Below are 18,848 nucleotides of genomic sequence, written 5' to 3'. Positions count from 1 at the left end.
GAAATTTCAAGTATCTTGAAGGCTTAAACTGGTTATTGTGAAAGTGCCTTCTAAGGAGGGCAGACATTTGCCGCCCGACCTCCGGGGTGTGGGCTGAATGGCCGTGTGATACTACATAATTGCTATACGCTTTCTAACATGAGTGAGCTGCAGGGCTCCAATGTATGGTGAACTTTTCTGTGTTTCTGCAATAAAAATAAAATTTTAAAAAATATATATATATATTACTGATTGAAGAGCAACTCAAATATTAAATAATGCTTTATAGTGTGGTACCTACTGTAGCTTGCCCTTAACTTAACATATGTATGTATTTTGAATTGCGTGATACCACATGCTTACAGTGATAAACAAGCATTTGCATGCAATAGATCTAGTATTCCTGAAAGTTTGACCGATTGGAGTTGTAAATAATAATGCAATACCAATAGCTCAAACTTTAAGTAATGAGAGACCTATTGCATTGCAAATGCTTTTTATTATTCCTATCTATCCTACTCCAAAAAATCACAAACCAGTAGAAGGGTTTCCATTTATAACTGATCACTTACTTCAGTGGTACATATTAACATGAATTTCACATGGGTATAATATGTGGAGTTGGGGTCTTACCAGGCACTACCAGACTGCACACGTGTGGCTCTGTTTATACACCCAGAAACCTTGAAACGTTCATAATACATTTTTATATGTGCCACTAGCATTGCATATCTGTACTCCGGTATTTCCTCCCTCGTGCCCACTTAAAGGAAAGACTTTGATGGCAACGTTTGTGTAACACTTTGCAAAGAACTTGAACTACTTGGCACCAACTTATTTAACCTTGTACAAAAAGAATGGCACAAAATACTCCAATAAAACAAACTGAATAGCAGATCTCAATGCTCTCGGTTGAGCATTTCTTTAGTCTATGCCACACAGATTGCAGGATCAGATAGTTTATGATGTCATTTTATTTGCAAAGTAAGGAACTTCAAGAAAAACATTGTCTTTCAGAAACAATGGAAATAATGTGACAGAAGCAATACTAACTTATCAAAGTGTTTATAACATAGTGACCGATTGACAAGGTGTTGAGAATATACTAGTCATGCTTGTTCTCTAATATGACCCAACCAAGTTTAAAGACTTAATTCATAGATTTGAGAGAGAATGCTGCTCTCCATAAAGTAGTAGAATAGGGTACATTAGTGACATAATTCAGATTTCCACATATAGTCTATGCTTCAAAGAACCTTATGTGTGGTCTTCATGAGCACCTTTCATGAAGCATTAGTTGTTTAGGTGCACTTAGAGAGAACCTTGCTCCAATTTAAATTTCCACTTATTTTTATGTTTGTTAAAGGATACATTTTTTTCACAGAGCCCAGAGTGAACCAGCCTCCAGTGGCCGTTGTGTCGCCTCCTTCCCAAGTGATCAATCTGCCCACCACCTCCACCGTCATTGACGGAAGCCGTAAGTACTTAATTAGCTAAAGAATGTCTTCCTTTTGGTAGTGAGTCCCGAAACTCAATGAGGAATGTTAGACTATTGAGCGACTGCAGGTCTTAGATTTTATCAATTAGTTGTGGAGTATAGGTGGTTTACTTGCTCAAGGTATAACAAAAAACGTTTTTTTGTCATTGTAGACTAGGGAGGGCAGATTCATGCCTTTCTAGGAAATGTTTAACAACTGACTCTTTCTGTGCAGGTCAACATTTGTTGTTGTGGTGTGGGTTAGTTGAAAGCAGATGTGTGGTCTTCTTTGACTTGTGAAGTAAATATGCAGGTGACGGAGTTAGAATGGGATCAAAAATAGGCCTTGGCACCTTAAAAAAAATGGCCCACATTTGCAGATTGTTCCTTTTCATAAAACACTGCTTCACTGTTTTAAGTATAAATGAAAAGAGGCATTTTTTCTTAACTTTACTGAGATGAAAAAATGCAAATGCTGCCAGGCCAAAATGTGCACCAATTAGTTTACAATAGTGAACCATACCTGAATATTAGTGAGGCCACTAATGCTCAGGCCCCTGCCCCTGCTCAATCTTCATTCATTAATGGGCTGTTCCAGCGAGAGACTGGGAATAACATCTCCACCCCGTTAGTAAAAGAGAGTCACTAGATGCCCATCTGCCTCCGGAAAGGCCGCTCGGGCTCCCACTGAGCCACTGGTGTCTTCTGAACAGCGTAAACAGCCCAAATTGGCAACCATGCTGGCCAAAAAAAGCAACCCACAACAGAGGCTACGATACCGACCCATTGCCCAAGTGCCTGCTTTACCAATCCGAACCTGGCAAGTGACGCTCTTCTTCCTTTAACAGTGACATTCAGATCTGCTTTTGGTTGGAGAAGGTGGCTCGCAGCACAGATTTCATGCAATATTTATCGATGTGTAGCCAACAGAATTGTTCTTCTCTCAAGCATAAGATAATACCTGAATGCTAAGCAAATACTGTGTTTTGTTTGTTTCTGCGTTGACTGTGGGTAAAAGTGCGTTTCATTGTGGTGTCCCACCAAACTCCGATATGCAGTGGTAGATCAAAAGTAACTACTTATGGCCAACTACTGCCCCTAATGTTGAGTATGATGTGAGGTGAAATGTCCTATCCCTAAAGTGTGATTTACTCTGAGACAACAAAACATCCTGTATAGGATTGACAGCCAGTGCCACAGCGCATCGAGAAATACATGTGTTGTGCCTTTGAAGTTAGCAGTTTTCCAGTATGTTGGAGCCATAATCATATTTTTTTTGTATATTTCCCTTTTATATAGAAAGTAAAGACGATGACAAAATTGTCAGCTACCGCTGGGAAGAACTGAAAGGTCCCTTGCGAGAAGAAAAAGTGTCTGCTGATACTGCCATTCTGAAGCTTACAAACCTGGTCCCTGGGAATTACACATTCAGGTGAGCAATGAGCCTAAACCTCTAGGCACACCAGAACCTCTCCCCATCGGTTTACTCATTAAGTTCTTCTGCAGTTGCCACTCATCTTTATTGTTCTCTCACTTCTTACTCCTAAAGTCTAACTGTTGTGGACTCTGATGGTGCCAGCAACTCCACCACAGCAAACCTGACTGTGAGCAAAGCTGTGGATTATCCCCCAGTGGCGAATGCCGGCGCCATTCAAGTGATCACCCTGCCCAAGAACTCCATTACTCTGTATGGAAACGAGAGCACGGATGACCATGGCATTGCCAGCTATGAGTGGTCCCTCAGCCCAAAAAGCAAGGGAAAAGTGGTTGAAATGCAGGTAAGTGCTTCTTAGATGTGTGTATAGTGTGCATTGCAAATATAATGTACAGTAATAGCCTCTCCATCACAATGCAATATTAGGTTAGGGTAAAAAACACAATGATGTATGTTGTTGCTATACCTCCATCAACCTGGAAGCAATGTTAGGGTTACCATATAATACTGTCACCACTGCACAAAGCCATATAGTTGGGTTAGGTTTTTTCAATTCTAGATACATGCGTATCAGTATTAGTATACTTCACCATGCACCAACAGAACACTTTAGACATACCAACCTGTACCTTTGCATGCCCAGCAAGGCCCCAAAGCCAAATAGTGCATTGCAAAATTCATTCTTATGGATAGATCCAGAAAACTTCAACATTCTTAAATCAGCGGCAAAGGTCTCTGGTCTTGGCTAACCCTGGAAGTGGCAACAAAAAGCACCACCGAGACTATAAGGCACCTGCAGCAGCGCAATAATATCAGTTCCTTTTTTTCTGCGTCTTCAATGCGGACTCGAAGCTTTGCTCTCTTTGAGGAGATTCTGCACAGAAAATTGTAAACAGTTGTAATAGGTCTCCTCCCAAGAAATCAGGGTTCAAAACCTGCAGGGATTTTGATGGACAAATTACATTACAGACCCCTCCTCCTACCTCCCCGCTCAGTTGGCCTTTGGTGTCTGGGATCAGATTATTACCTGTCCTGCTCTTCTTGCCTCGGCATGCATCCTAAGGACATAAAAGAGCGTTAAACTAAGCTGGCCATGGAGTACCATTGATGCTGCAAAAGTTTGAGACATTGCTCTAGATGTCCATCCTTCTCCACAACAGGCAAAACAAGCATTGGCATAGCCAATAGGTCTCGCTTTTGGGACCTTATAAGTATTTAGTTATGCTGCACAATATCCTTGGTGCAACAACATCGACTGTTGCATGGCTAAACAGTTATAAGGTCCCAAAGGCGAGGTCTATTGGCTATGCCAATGCTTTTTATTAGAGTTTTTGGGTTCATAGAGATTGTTAGTTGAAACTTTGTTCCAAGATTACAAAGTAAAGGACTTTGGCCCTTAAAATTCAACTGCTCGGATCTTTACTTAGTGCTTCATACTACACTTCTAAAGTGCTTTTGGAAAGTAGTTTCTATAGCTCAAATTAATGGTTCTCAGTTTATCAACCTTTGAAAAATGGATTGCTGATTGTGCCTTGCAGGGTTTGAATTTGCCATACAACTTTCTCATTGTTCAAATTATCATAATAGATTTATTATATATTATATAACAAATATGTATAATTAAGTTATTAATACATTTAGAATTCATTTAAATGTATTTTTGTAGTATGCAGAAGTGAAAGGAAAATGTTTGTTTTCTCGAATTCTTTGAGTTGAAAGCATTATTTAAATTTGGACACAAAAAGTTTTTTTATATAATAACACACACACATATATGTATATATGTGTGTGTTGTTATTTTAAAAATGAAATACTTCTTGTGTCCAAATTTAAATAATACTTTAAATTCAAAGAATTCGTGAAAACAAACATTTTCCGTTCACATCTGCATATGTTATACTACAAAAATACATTTAAATTAATTTTAAATGTATTAATTACTTAAAAGTATTATTTAAATTTAGACACAAGAAGTTTTTTTTAAAAATAATAACACACACATCTGTGTGTATTTAAAAAAAAATTCTTGTGTCCAAATTTAAATAATACTTTAAACTCAAAGAATTTGTGAAAACAAATATTTTCCTTTCACATCTGCATATGTTCTACTACAAAAATACATTTAAATTCATTTTACATTAATTAATTCCTAAAACAGTTTTTCTGTACCTCTTCAAGCATTCAATAACAGATTTCGGTGAGGCGTAGGCAGGCAGCTGCAGCGCTTTTGGGGAGGCATAGACAGATGGGCAGGCACAAACAGGCAGCAGTGGTATTTCTAAGCCTCCCTCTGACGTCGCAGAGGCACAAACAAACTGGGTTGTGCAAACGGTTAGTGTTGGACAAGGCCTGGCGACCAATGTGACCGCCCGGAGTTCCTGACATCACTGCCAGGAAGTAGACGGGCCTAGCTCGCACCGTAGAAAGAAGCAGCGCCTCCTGTCCCGCCCCCGAGACAGCGGGGAGAGCTCTGCGTGCGGCCGGACCGGTAAGAATCCCGGCCTGGACCGAGCAAGTACCTTCTGCAAGTCGCAGCTGCCTTGTATTCGTGGGGACCTGCAATTGGGGGCCATTCTGCTCACAGACGGCTGCAGGGCGTGTCTGCACCTCGCGTCGTGACCCCAACATTGGGGGGGGGGGTGTTTGTTGTTGCTGCTAACTTTCTCTGGCGGGGGGAGAAATCAAGGTGTGCCCCGAAAGCACTTAATGAGCCATGACGGCTCGTACCTGTTAAAAAACAAGCATTTACAATGCAACAGTCTCGCCTTTGCAAAAGTTAGAGCTATTGGCATTGTAAATAACAAAATTTTTATTTATGTGTTGGTTTTGAAAACAGATAAATAAATGGCATTGTCATTTACAATGCCAATAGCTTAATCTCTCGAAAATGCGAGACCTTTTGCATTTGCAATGCAATAGGTCGCGCATTTACGCGAGTTTGAGCTATTGACATTGCAAATAACGTGTTTTACTTATGTTTCAAAAACACACACACAGCCACCCACACAGCCACACACAGTCCCCCCCCACACACACACAGAGCCACACCCACACCCCCACCCCCACACACAGCCACGCAGGATCTGGTCGTCATAGGAAGAATAAAGTATAGGATCCTGTTAGGATTGAGACGTCATAGATAAATAAGACTGACGAGTATTATTGTGAATGTGCAGTAATAATGCCTTCGCCTCAAAGCATGCATAGTGTATAACAGTGTACATTCTGCTGTGTGCTCAAGACCAAGGCCCTCATCTCTCAATGCCACTCACGCGGGCCCTCAAGCTTACACCAGTATTCCCATTGCCTTATCCCATTATCAATCATCCTATTTGCCCTATTGTCCGGCAACTCTTCATCTTTATCCCCCTAGCTACCTCCTGAATGGCGCACATCAGTACTCGTGCAGATGGGTGCCCGTGCCTAAGAAGGAATGTTTATAATCATGTAATGCACATACATGTACATGTAAGTACACTCCCATGCTTATTTACAGAGAGAGGGGGTGTGACGCGTGAGTAGATTTCTTTTCTCATAAAAGCAGCGGTTTCAAAGCCCAAATTCCACGGTGGTTTCATGTTATTGAGCGTGTGACATAATTGTGATGAATCACAGACGTCATACATGATGGCGGCTCTTCGTCACGCCCTTTGAAGTGTCTTGTGCATGACATGTAAAGAAGGTCTGACCCCCAGTGACAGCTGGGGCCTCTGAACCCTGCAGACAGCAGTTCAAAACGCTCGACCTCTGTAGTCGAAATATGCTGTTTGTAGTGCCTGGCATGATTACTGAAAGTACACAGTGAAATATCATATGTGCTGTGTATACAGACAGCAGAACAGTCTTTTCAGGGTTTCACTTTGTTTAAAAAAAAAAAAAAATTCTTGTTTGGGAAAAATAAGCAACTTGCATACTATCGGCGCCCAAATAAACATATCACATAACTGTCCAAAATGTAAAAACCCTGAAATGGTAATTCGGGGTTGTGGTGAAATGTACAAACGAGTGTGCCTTCAGCCTGTTGGGTTTCTGTCTCTGTCGTTGGAACAGACCCCACGTCACCTTGGTGTGTATTCTGTGTGGGTGGGGTGGGGCCGATGTGGTGTTTTGCATTTTTAGATACTGAAAATAGCTCTTTAAACGATCCATAATTATAATAATACTGCCACATTTCTCGTTTGTTTTTTAAAGGATATATCAATAAGAGTGCCGATGCATACATCACACACACACACACACACTGTAGCTTTTTGTTGTATGTGTCTGCTCTCACCCAAATATTACTGACTCGGTTGGTATGGGCCGAATGTAGACGCCCCAGAATTTTTTTCTTCCCTGTGGGAGACAGTGCGCCATATCGGGGGGAGATTTCAGTGTCACATATGCCCCAACCCTTGACAGGTCACATCCTGCCCCACATCATTTTTTTAAAAACATTTTTATTCATGACTGCATCAAAATTACATGGCATTGTGAGCATTACATCAGTGTTCAGTCTTTTCTTATTTTCTTAACATGTATTGTCTGTGAATTAACAGGTATGTCTAATCCTTTTACCGCATGTGTTTCAAGAAATCAATCTTAGTACATTAGGAAGTGTTTGCGTTCACACTGCAATATCAGCTTTCAATAAACTTACATCCCTCATTCACATTACAGTATCAACTTTTAGTAAACCCATGTCCCGCCCATGGCTATCCCACCCTCTCGTCTCCTAGCGTATCTATCATATACACACTGTTTATCTAGGTCCCTGGATCATAACTGGTTCAGAGAAAATGTCGAACTTTAGCTGGCTAACCCGTACCTGTGGCGTTCACATCCTCAATCCCCAGTTCCTGTGCTTCGCCCCTTTTCTGATATTGTCATGGAACGGTTCCCTGAGAGGACTCTATGTCTACACTCTCTAACTCTGTCAGCATTCGCTCCCAATCTTGCGCTACAGGGTGTTTGCGGGCCCCCTTCTCCTCCTCCCTTCGCAGGGTCACTCCTTCTGCTTTGCCCCATTTTAACACATTAGAGCGCCAGACGTCAACACTCGATGGCCTGGCTGATTTCCATCTCATAGTGATAACTCTGAGTGCCAACAGGAGTGCCAGATCCAAGAACTTCAGTTGCGCCCTGTGGGTCTTGGGCCTCTTCCTGTTCTCTATCAGACAGGGCAGTGCCCCCTCTGGGATCTGCAGGGCTGTGATATTGTGCAGTGCGTGTCTGACCTTCCCCCAGTAAGTGCGTAGTCTCGGGCATGTCCATAGCATATGAAGGATATCCGCTTCATCCTGCTGACATCTGGGACAGTTGTGGGAGGAGGTAGGGTATATTTTATGGAGCTTATGGGGAGTGAGATACGCTCTGTGTAGTATCATAGCCTGTATGAATTTAAATTTAACGTTTCTGGATACTCTCCTGTGATGCTCTAGGACAATCTTCCATTCCCCATCTGTCATGGCTTCTCCTGTGTCCTCAACCCAAGTGTCCCTGAGTGTGGTAAGGGGTAGTGCAGCATGTTCCCTAATGCCCCCATAGAGCCATCGCAAAAAGTGTCCTCCCGTCCCCATATAGTGGAGGAGGTGTACCAGTTCATGTTGTGTCGGTTTGTTGCGATGTGGAGCCCATGTACGTCGGACATATTGACTCACTGAGGCATGCAGCAGGTATAAACGTAATGGGGCGCCTGTGGCCTGTGCAAAGGAGGCATGATCCATCAACGTGTCGTCCCCGAACAGGTCTTCCACTCTATCCACTCCCGCCTCCGTCCAGGGCCATAACCTACGCTGCGTCAAATTTCCCTGCGGTGTGGGGAGCCCTAACAGGGGGATGTTATCCGCATAAGGGGCGGTCCTGGCCGTGTACGTCAGTGCCTTTCGCCAGCATCGCAAAGCAGTGCGCAGCAGGGGATGGCAGTCCCGGGGGATCTTGGCCGTAGGTAGCAAAAGGGAGTGTAGTTCCCCGCGTTCCAGACGGTCCTATCCTGCCCCACATCATCGTACTAGGGCTAGCTTAATACTCAACATCATCATAGTGGATAACCAACTATTAGACGCCTGGAGACACATGCATCCCTCGGACAGGGAAAGTACACACTTTACGGCATATGTTGCCACTTGGGCACAACTAGATTTCTGGCTGGTCTCACGAGGACTTGGCCCTGCACTGTGTAAAGCGCGCCACCTGGCCAGGACATACTCTGACCATGCCCCTGTTTGGCTTGCTTTCTCATATGCCGACTTCAGCCCGCCGCACAGCGCCTGGCGGTTCAACATGCGCATGCTCACAGACATAGTTTTCCAGGAGGAACTATGTGAGAAAATACAGGACTTTTTTGTACGAAATAAGGGGTCGGTTCAGAGCGTTGAAACAATCTGGGAGGCCTTTAAAGTCACTGTCCGGAGGTTCTGCATCTCAAAGGGTTCAGGGGTCCTTAAAGATATCCTTAACACACTGTCTAGATTAGAGCGTGAGCTACTGGACCTGGAAGCCACACTGACACACACGCCGGATAGGGAAACACAGGAGAAGTTTAGGACCACGCTAAATGAATACATGGAAGAGGCACAGAGAGAAACGCGCTTCAATGGCAAACACTGGCGGGCTCGACGCTGCGGAGAGGGGGAGCGCCCTGGCAAAGCATTGGCGGACGTGATCCGACATCCACGTCACTCTAACTATGTGCTGGAAATAGAGGGTCCGGACGGAATGCGTCACTGCGGCACTGTGAGTATCCTTGATGGCTTCACCAGCCACTATGAAGCTCTCTACACCTCCTCTGGCTCCCCAGGCTTGGACCTGGATGATTACCTGGGCGACGTGGCACTCGCTTGGCTCAGTGATGCGCATCGTGAATTTCTAAGTGCACCCTTTGAATTGAACGAAATGCGCTAAGCCATAATGGGCCTCCAATCGGGGAAGGCCACCGGGATGGATGGCATACCTGTCGAATTTTATACAACTTATATAGATTTGATGGCCCCAATCCTCCGTGAAGTATATGAGGAGGCATTGGACGTAGGGTCTCTCTCCGTCTCCATGAGAGAAGCGATTATCATTTCATTGCTAAAACCGGACAAACCCGCTCACTTGTGTGGGTCGTACCGGCCACTTTTTCTCCTTAACTGTGACGCTAAAATTCTAGCTAAACTCCTCGCCAACCGAGTTAACCTTTTATTAGAACACTTGATCTTACCGGACCAATCCGGATTTGTCCCTGGTAGATCACCCTCCCATAATCTGCGGACCCTCTTTACACTGATGCATAATGTTGCCCCTGAACTGCCATTAGCGGTGATTTTTCTAGACGCAACAAAAGCCTTTGACTCTCTCGAGTGGACATACCTATTAGGAATAATGAGGCGTATGGGCTTCCCCCCCTTGTTTTTGTCCTGGATACATCTTTTATACTATCAGCCAAGAGCTAGGGTGCTGATCAATGGACAACTGTCCCAGAAATTTTTGATACCAGGGGCACACGTCAGGGGTGCCCATTATCTCCGCTTTTGTTTGCTCTGGCAACTGAACCACTGGCGGCGCGACTGCGACAGCGCTATAATGCTCTAGCCTTGCAATGTAACATGAGACAGATACTAATTTCCATGTATGCGGATGACATTACCCTATACGTCCGAGATCCGCAGCACAACTTAAATACCATTTTGAGGGAATTCATAACCTTTGGTCACCTATCCGGCGTCCAAATTAATTGGGGAAAGTCCTGTTTATTCCCACTCACTGAGGCGGTTACGCGCTTTCCACTGGACTATCCACTGAAGTGGTACGAGGAGGACTTGCGATATCTGGGAATCAAAATCACCAGGAACAGGGACGAACTTATGCGGCTCAATTACGGAGTAGCACTGTCACGTATCACTGATAGGGTCGACCGCTGGATAATGCTCCCGCTCTCTATGGCAGGAAGAGCGTCCTTGATTAAAAATGGTGATCCTGCCCCAGCTACTATATCTGTTTTTAAATATCCCATATTCCCCTGGGAGACATTTCTTTGCATCCCTCCAATCAGAGATGTGCAGCTTGGTATGGGGAGGCAAACGAGCCAGATTGAAATGGTCAGTCCTCACAAGACCTTATGCGTCAGGTGGGTTCGGCTCTATTACGTTTGCGCACAGGCACACTAGCTGTTTTTTTGGGATCAAGCAGCCCAGATACATGCCGCAACTGGCGGCTGAACATTGGCTGTTACACCCTATACCGGTGGAGGGAGCAGTATATATGACTCTTAATGCTCCTGAACGCTCACGTACCACTGTTAATGCTACGATCTCGGCATGGCAAAGACTTACAAGTCTCTCTGAGCTCCCCTTTTTGTACTCGCCCTTGCTCCCCTTAGTTTATCACCCAGACATGCCGCTTCTACAAGAGACCATTTTCCGCAGGCTACAGCTGCGTACATCCATCACAACATGGGGGAACCTATACACGAATGGCAAATTCCGGGACTCGGCTCATATGTTTCAAGACACACGCTGCACTCCATTGGACTGTTTTTTGTATATACGACTCAAGCAAGGTATGAGGGCCCTTCACACAGACTTTCCTGCTGAACCCCCAATGCTCCCCCCATTGCAGGCATTACTACAGCAATCCTCACCCAGGCGGCTAGTCTCGCTACTTTATAGAGTTACACACACCAGACCCACTACGGCAGATGCACCGTCACAAGCGAAATGGGAGACGGATCTGGGTACAGCCATAACAGATGAGCAATGGGAGTATTGCTGCTCGCAGACTGAGCGGGTGTCTGCGAGTAGCAGACTCAGGATAATACATTATAAATATTTGCATAGGCTGTACTGCACTCCGGCCAGCATGCATAGACACCAGTTACGCGATACAGATAGATGTGATGGATGCCATGCACCACGGGCTGACTTCTTACATTTATCCTGGGAATGTCCAACCATACACGAATACTGGGGACATGTCCTCTCGGCTCTCACTCAGATGACTAAAGTGCACATTGAGGCTACGCCTTTGTTCGCTCTGCTGAGCTATGTCAAAATGGTTCCGATGGTACATCGCAGATACATATCACTAGCCTTGTTGATGGCTAAACGTCGCATAGCCTGCAGATGCGGTAGGGTCAGGGCACCCAAATTTAAGGACTGGCTCACAGACGTGATTTATTGCCAGGAGCAATCCACCCTCAATGCAGAACTCCTACCTAGCAATTCTCGACCCAGAGATATATGGGCGCCACTCCTGTCTTATTTGGCGTCACACTCGACAGAGGACGGCCGCCCACATACCAATGCAGAGATAATTGTGTAGTATTCCCATGCCATTAAGCACATTGGACGCCATCTCCTGACAGCGCTAATTGAATGATGGATTATATGTTTAGACGCACCCCAGAGGCAACAGTTTTGAGCTGTCCTGGCTCCTTGACACACCTCTTTCATCCTCACATGTTGATCTTGACCATGTCTGCATATGCCAAGCAATGTTGCTAACTGTGTTGAGTTGTACCACCTATTATCGGATAATCGACAGTCTATACGTTTGTGATGTACAATGCATTTCTGTGTTCCTCGTTATTTTTACTTTGCGTGAGTCCTATCACACCCACAGCTAATCACTATATAGACAAACGTTAAAACGCGGCCGGCCCGAAGTGGTTGTAGGCGGCTTGCTGTGTTGATACTTTCGCTCACCAATACAACTTTAATTAAAAAAAATATATATTACTGACTCGACAGACATTGGAGGGCTGTGAACAGCACAGAGACAGGTTTTAAAAATATTCACACCTTTGTTCCGGAAACATAAACCTGGGTGGGTGTGACGTGTGGCGCAGGAAGAAACATTGTTATTTATGTAGCTAAGTTTGTATGGAGGAGGGGGGCGGTGTGCTGTGAGTTATCCCCACCCACAATGTACTCCAGACTCGGTACACCCTCTTCGATAAACCACAATCTACAGCCAGGCATCCGTAACCCGCATCATGTGACAATGTACAGCCACAATCTACAGTCAGGCACATGACATCAATAGAGCCTGTCAGACACCCGGAAACACTACTGCAGGAATGCATAGCCCACGATGTCTAGGCACCCAGCCTCAGATTGCATGCGTCACACCTGGAAAACGCATCGTGTTCCCGTTATGGCGAGCCCACAGTGGTACGTTTCAGATAACGCAGCCCAGCTGAACTTGAAGATAAGGCGCCTCGCCCTGCTAGAGCGTCGCTGCCGTGTGCTTTTCACAAATGTCACTTTACTTATGCAGCAAAGCATCGCTCGCTGTTAGACCTGCTGTTAGGCCTGCTGCCGAGGTGGCACACGGGAAGGCGCCCTCTGCCAGGAAACTCTAAGAAGTTGGCAGTGAAAAACTTTCACACTTACCTTCCTCGCTGATTAGTGGTTTTCAGCCTGGCCTTTGCCACAGATCCGCGGCTGAATAAAGCAAGCGGTGAGCGAAAGTGAAAGCGTGGTGGAGCACGAGAAGAGACGCGCGCGTTCACATCGCGTCTCTCCTAAAGCGCACGAAGAGACGCGCGCGTACACAGCATGTGTCTCTAAAAGCGCGTGAGCAGCCATTGTCTCCTATGTGTTTGGCAAGCTCGTGCACCTCTCCTGTCCCACTTTGCTAGCTACCCGGCGACTATAAGTCTCGCTTACGCGAGCAGCACATGCGCTGCATCGGTAGGCGAGACCTAAAAAAGGGAAGTCACACGCAGCACGAGAGAGGCGGAGGGAGTTGTGTGTGCTGCGTTTACAGTTATGAGCCATGACGGCGCATAACTGTGAAAAAAAAAAAGGGAGGCACGTCTGCTGGTGAGTGCTGTGAGATGTGCGCGCCCTATGACGAGAGAGGAAAGCCAGATGGCGCATCTGCTCGTCATTGTGCGCGTAACCGCACAGTCAAACTCAGTGAATTGCGAAATACATACAGTATTTGCTCAAATTCAGTTGGACCAAATATATCATATGGTACTCTATCCCAAACAAGTCCATCAGGAACTTGAGCAGCAGAAATGTTCATCAGGGAAAGGTCTCTTCTCACTGCAATGAAGATTTTGGTGTTCTAACCAAGAACGAAGAGCGTTCTGGGAGATATTGCCCATTCAGAAGCAGGAAAAAGTATCAAACCTAACCAATCCAAGGGACTAGGACAAGTATCTAAATTGTAATCCGCAGGTATAGCCATAATGGCAAAAGTAAAATACATGCAATCTAACTCGTAAGGGTGGAAGCAGAGATTGGTCTGACGATTCCGAAGAAGAGTCGACAAAGTAGGCTAAGGCTGTTTGATCTATTTTTTAGAGTTGACTCAAATTGTGGTGCTGGGCTCAATTGTTGATGTGCTTGCACTCTACATATGGGCGAGATACTCCGCCCCACAATTCAAATAGGCCCAAAAAATTAATTACTTTGGTGCTTGTTACCTCTGCTTTCCCCGTATATATATATATATATATATATATATATATATATATATATATATATATATGTGTATATGTATATATATATATATATATATATATATATATATGTGTATATATATATATATATATATACTGTTTAGGGGATCCTCTTCTCTGTTTGATTGGTAAACACCATCCGTGTTAGGTTTCAGAATTGAAATCTGTGCTTCCATACAAGTTGATTGTATGGTAGTTGTAGATGTAGCGGTTAGAAGTGACACTTCATTGTCTACCCCTTGGCTTTAGCTGCCAAGCGAAAAGAATTGTGGAGTCCAGTTACACTATTTTTTGATTTAAGTGCTCAGAGTTCTCTGCCTTTGTCCCCGTTACAACAAGAAGTTCCTAAACCTCCATGAATTCCTGTATTTTGTTAAACATATTAATATTATTTTAGCTTTTCTTGTAATTACAATGTATATTTAGTATATCTTTTATTACCTTATGTCATACCAGTTGCCAATTTTTGCTTATATTTATTCTCAATTTTTGATGTTTCTTTTTATAGCTTATATAAATACCTTTAATTATCTTGATGTATACTTTTGCTTGTTATTTTCTTTGTCTTACTTTGTAAGCTTATGTCATATTCCTTCAATAAAATTTTTCTGAACTTAAAAAAAAAAAAAGAAGTGACACTTCATTTATGAGCTATCCCCAGCAGGGACAAAAAGCTTAATCTCTGGTCAAAGCTTCTAGTGGGATGTCCTGTAGGATAATGAGAGGAGATAGGTAACTACTTCGGAGCCCACGCAACCTACTGTGCAGAACCAGCCACATAATGTAGTTTGATGAGATCTATTGACACAAATCTCTTGTTTTTGCAGCCAGCAAGGGGAGGCAAAAGTACAGTTCTGATACCTTCAACAGCCAGGACAGGTACATGCGGCTCTATGAGATTGATTGAGATGGTTTCTTGTCCACAATCTTCTTCTGGACTAGGTCGCCAATCTTAGGGATCCAGCAAGGAGTTGCTGGTGCTTCCTTCACTTCACCAGTGGCGGTACATTTTACTTGGACGTTATTCTGTGCGTCCCAGAAGATGTTCAGTTCCTGTAAAACATCCAAACATGATGATAGGGGGGAGGAGTACCGCACAGTCTGACCCAATTGTGTCATTGTGTCTTTGTAAGCCTTAGATGCGAACGCCAGATCATGGTCCGAATAGAATGTGCCAACTGCATACGTCTTGATGAAGACTTGCAGATCTTTTACAACAGTTCGAGCATCAGCCGATCACTGGGCCAAATCCATATGAAACGAGTGCAGGAGTCCACTGCAACCAAGATGTATTTGTAAGCCTCATTTAATTGTAAGGGACCACAGGGGTCCAGATAAACACAAGCGAGTAGCTTGTTGGAGATCAATAGAAGAGTCTGTGGTGAATGTGCTACTGCGTATACCTTCATCTGCTGGCAGATGTCGCACTTGAGGACCATCTCTCTAGTCTGTTAATACAGACCTGGCCACCAATAGTGTTGCTGCAATAGTGAAATTGTATCTGCCACCCCTGCGTGTGCAGATGCTAGGTCCTCATGTGCTGTCAGTATTAAACTTAACCTGCAATCTGAATTTGAATTTGTATTGTCTACAAGGGGAATTGGAGCAATTGGTATGTTTTGCACACTTAACTGGTTGTACTTAGCAGAAAGCCTTTCGGCGAGTGATGCTGTGTTGATAGCCATCATAATGTCTCCATCTATCCTCGTACTGGAACGAGTAATCATAGCAACAGCAGCAGCTTACACTGTTGCTTTTGTGCCTTCACCAGCCACGGGATTCCCTGCAATGTGTATTCCTACACATTGGTGTCTCAAGGTGTGAATCACATGAGTTTGTGTCAAGCACTCTTTGAGCTTAGCGGTACAAAAGGGGGTGGTGATGGACGGAGCATCTGAACAAGTCAAACATGCACACCCAGTCAAAAGATCTGGGTTTAATCCATCACCGTTCTTTAGCCCACTCTGCCACTCCAGTTCAGACATGGCCATATGCAAATCAGTCTGACCCTGTGCCTCATGGGAACAGTCCAGCCCGAACTGCCAAGCCATGCCTTCACTGGACCGGAATCAAGCTTCCTAGGACCGGTTTCTGGCATTTCAGCCAGGCTTGCTTGAATCCAGTGGCAAAGTGAGCAAGTGATTCAACATCTGAACATACCCTGCCAATTTATGGCAGGGTATGCCACTTGTCTCCTGAGTGATTTGTGCTTTATGGTGTACCCTTTGGAATCTTTGAATCCATTCTGGCTCCAGTAGTGTAGATACTCATTGTAAGACTAGACACAATAGTATGAATAACACACTGAGTGTGTGGAATCCGGGATCCCTATTCTTTAGTGCCAGAATTCAGAGCTCTGAGTTCTGCCGGCTGCTCCGTGCAATTACCTAGTGACTGCATGTAGGTCTTCTCAGAGTGAAATTCCCCATCCTGCATTCTACCCTTAACAGCGGTGCAGGCTGGGGGGGCGTGGCTGAGCCGACCAAGATGGCAAACACACTCCTCTAGAGCTCCGCATGGCCGCCCGCGACAAAAATGACCACTGTATAGCCATAATGCCCAGGTAATACTAGCAAAATGGCTCCGGAGCCACCGCAGACCACAGGCGGACCAGTGATGCCCCAAAACTTAACTCTGGCGGCTCCTTCCAGGGACGTTGACACTGACCTGATGCTCCCGAGCCTCACTCAAAATGGCGGCGCCCGCTGAGGCCTAACGGTCGGAATCAACAAGAAGGGAGACCCTATATTCTGCGGCTGGCCCCCTGGATCTGCCGCGCTGGTACAGGAGAGCCGCTGGACTGCGAGACCCGGACACTCGAAACCCACGGTGAGCGCCGGGAGGGAACCCATCCTGCCGCCAGTGAGCATCCCCCGGAGGTAGGGCTACGACACAAGACCCCCACAGCTGCAGGCTCCCTGCCCCTAAGTGGGATCGAAGCGGTGAGCCCTCTGATCGGCGCCTGCAGTCGAGGCGCGCGAGGGCACTGACGGGTGAGTGGAGCGAGAGGAGTCTCACGACTGGCGGGAACCATTCTGTTCAGTGCCAGACTAGTTGGGGCCACGCAGGCACAAACTGCCTTCCGTCGCCTCAGGAATAGTGACTGGCACGAGGCCCGGGACCGGTGTGGCTCGGCCGTGGTGCGACCTACCTCGCTCCTAGCAGCAGGGCCCTGAGGACTTCCCCGGATAGAGGGCCGAGCTATTGAACTCCTGCACCGGCTCTACCCCAAGGCGGCTGACTCCCTGCCCCCCCGTGGGGAGGTGGGACGATACCCCGAGTCTGGAGCTGGGAGCCCCCCGGTCGGCATCTGGCCTCGAGGCGCGTGGGGCCACCGGGACATTGGCGGGGTTGTTGACAGGAGGAACCCGCCTGCCTAGCAGACAGCGAGATCCTTTCCAGAGGGGCCCAGCTCGTAGAGGCCTTACCGAGGCGTGCTGCAGCACCAGGGGGGCTCTCCGCCCCCAAGAGAGAGCCATAACACCTGCTGGAGGTGGGAGGATCCCCACCAACATCGGTTCGCTGCTTGGGACCGGCGAGAGTGGCCCGGAGACCCCCGGCCTTGGAGGCCCAGACCAGGGTCTGATGAGGTGAGGAATGGAGGGAGTGCCCTGTGGCGGGACGGGGTGAGCGTGGGAAATTCGCAGTGGGTGTCCTGCTGCTGGCCCTCCCCTGATACATGACCCTCAAGAAGATCAAGCCTGAAGGGAGATAGTGGTGCCCACACTGCACCCCGCTGAGATACCAACCCATCACGAAGATCTGCGTGGCTGGATCTCGGGGAGGTGGATTCCTCAGGAGTCAACGGTCTGTCCTGGATGTGCTGCTACTCCACGCAGTTACCCCACACCTGGAGGATATTGGGGAAAAAGAGAAAACAAAACAGTCAAAACACGTATCCAGACAACAAGGCGTACGAGTGGACTACTGGTGAATCAATCTTCGGTAGTGAGAATCAGCTACGCCGTCCCTGACGGAGTAGGACCAAGAACGCAGGGCTCGCATAGTCCCCCCCCCCCCCCCTTCTTGCCATGACGGCCGGACCGGTCGCGACCGATGCTAGCCGACCCTGGGGACCTCTCTGCAGCACAAAGTAGAGTGACCACTGCTGGGACCACCGAATGTTACTGCCTTCAGCCGAGACGCCTGCGTGGGAACCGTACCACGAGTGTGGGCCACACTGCCAGCCGGAAACTAACCCACCGTAATATACAGGGATCCCGGAGCACGATGGGACGACGGCGAGCGAACACCGCAACAGCTACTCCGGTGATGACATGCAGACCCTCCCCAGGCCCGATGTCCTCGCAATCAGCTGGGGAGCTTCCCGGCGTGGATGCCACGTCAGCCAAATTGGACCAAGTCCTAGCCGCAATCGAACTCTCTTGTATGACCACGGAGAATACATTTGGGGAACTAGCCACAGATCTTAATTTGCTGCAAGACAACCACAGAAAATTAGTGGATAAAGTAAAACAAGGGGAGAAGACACCAAATAGTGGAACCCCAACTGAAGGCGCACT

At 46.2% G+C, this 18,848-nt stretch overlaps 1 protein-coding gene across 4 annotated transcripts in view; it reads left to right on the top strand.

Moving 5' to 3' along the window:
* Positions 1 to 18,848, top strand: part of KIAA0319L (KIAA0319 like) — a 907,721-nt gene that overhangs the window by 550,232 nt on the left and 338,641 nt on the right. For all 4 annotated transcript variants that reach the window (XM_078681143.1, XM_078681142.1, XM_078681144.1 and 1 more), the window contains 3 exons: positions 1,364 to 1,456; positions 2,756 to 2,888; positions 3,006 to 3,234. In XM_078681143.1, coding sequence (XP_078537269.1) covers positions 1,364 to 1,456; positions 2,756 to 2,888; positions 3,006 to 3,234 — 455 coding nt within the window. The remainder of the gene's footprint in view (positions 1 to 1,363; positions 1,457 to 2,755; positions 2,889 to 3,005; positions 3,235 to 18,848) is intronic.

Source organism: Lissotriton helveticus, chromosome 3_1 (genome assembly GCF_964261635.1).
Source record: "Lissotriton helveticus chromosome 3_1, aLisHel1.1, whole genome shotgun sequence".
Classification (NCBI taxonomy): Eukaryota; Metazoa; Chordata; class Amphibia; order Caudata; family Salamandridae; genus Lissotriton; species Lissotriton helveticus.
The sequence above is the reverse complement of the archived record's forward strand: the minus strand, read 5'-3'. Positions and strand labels throughout refer to the sequence as shown.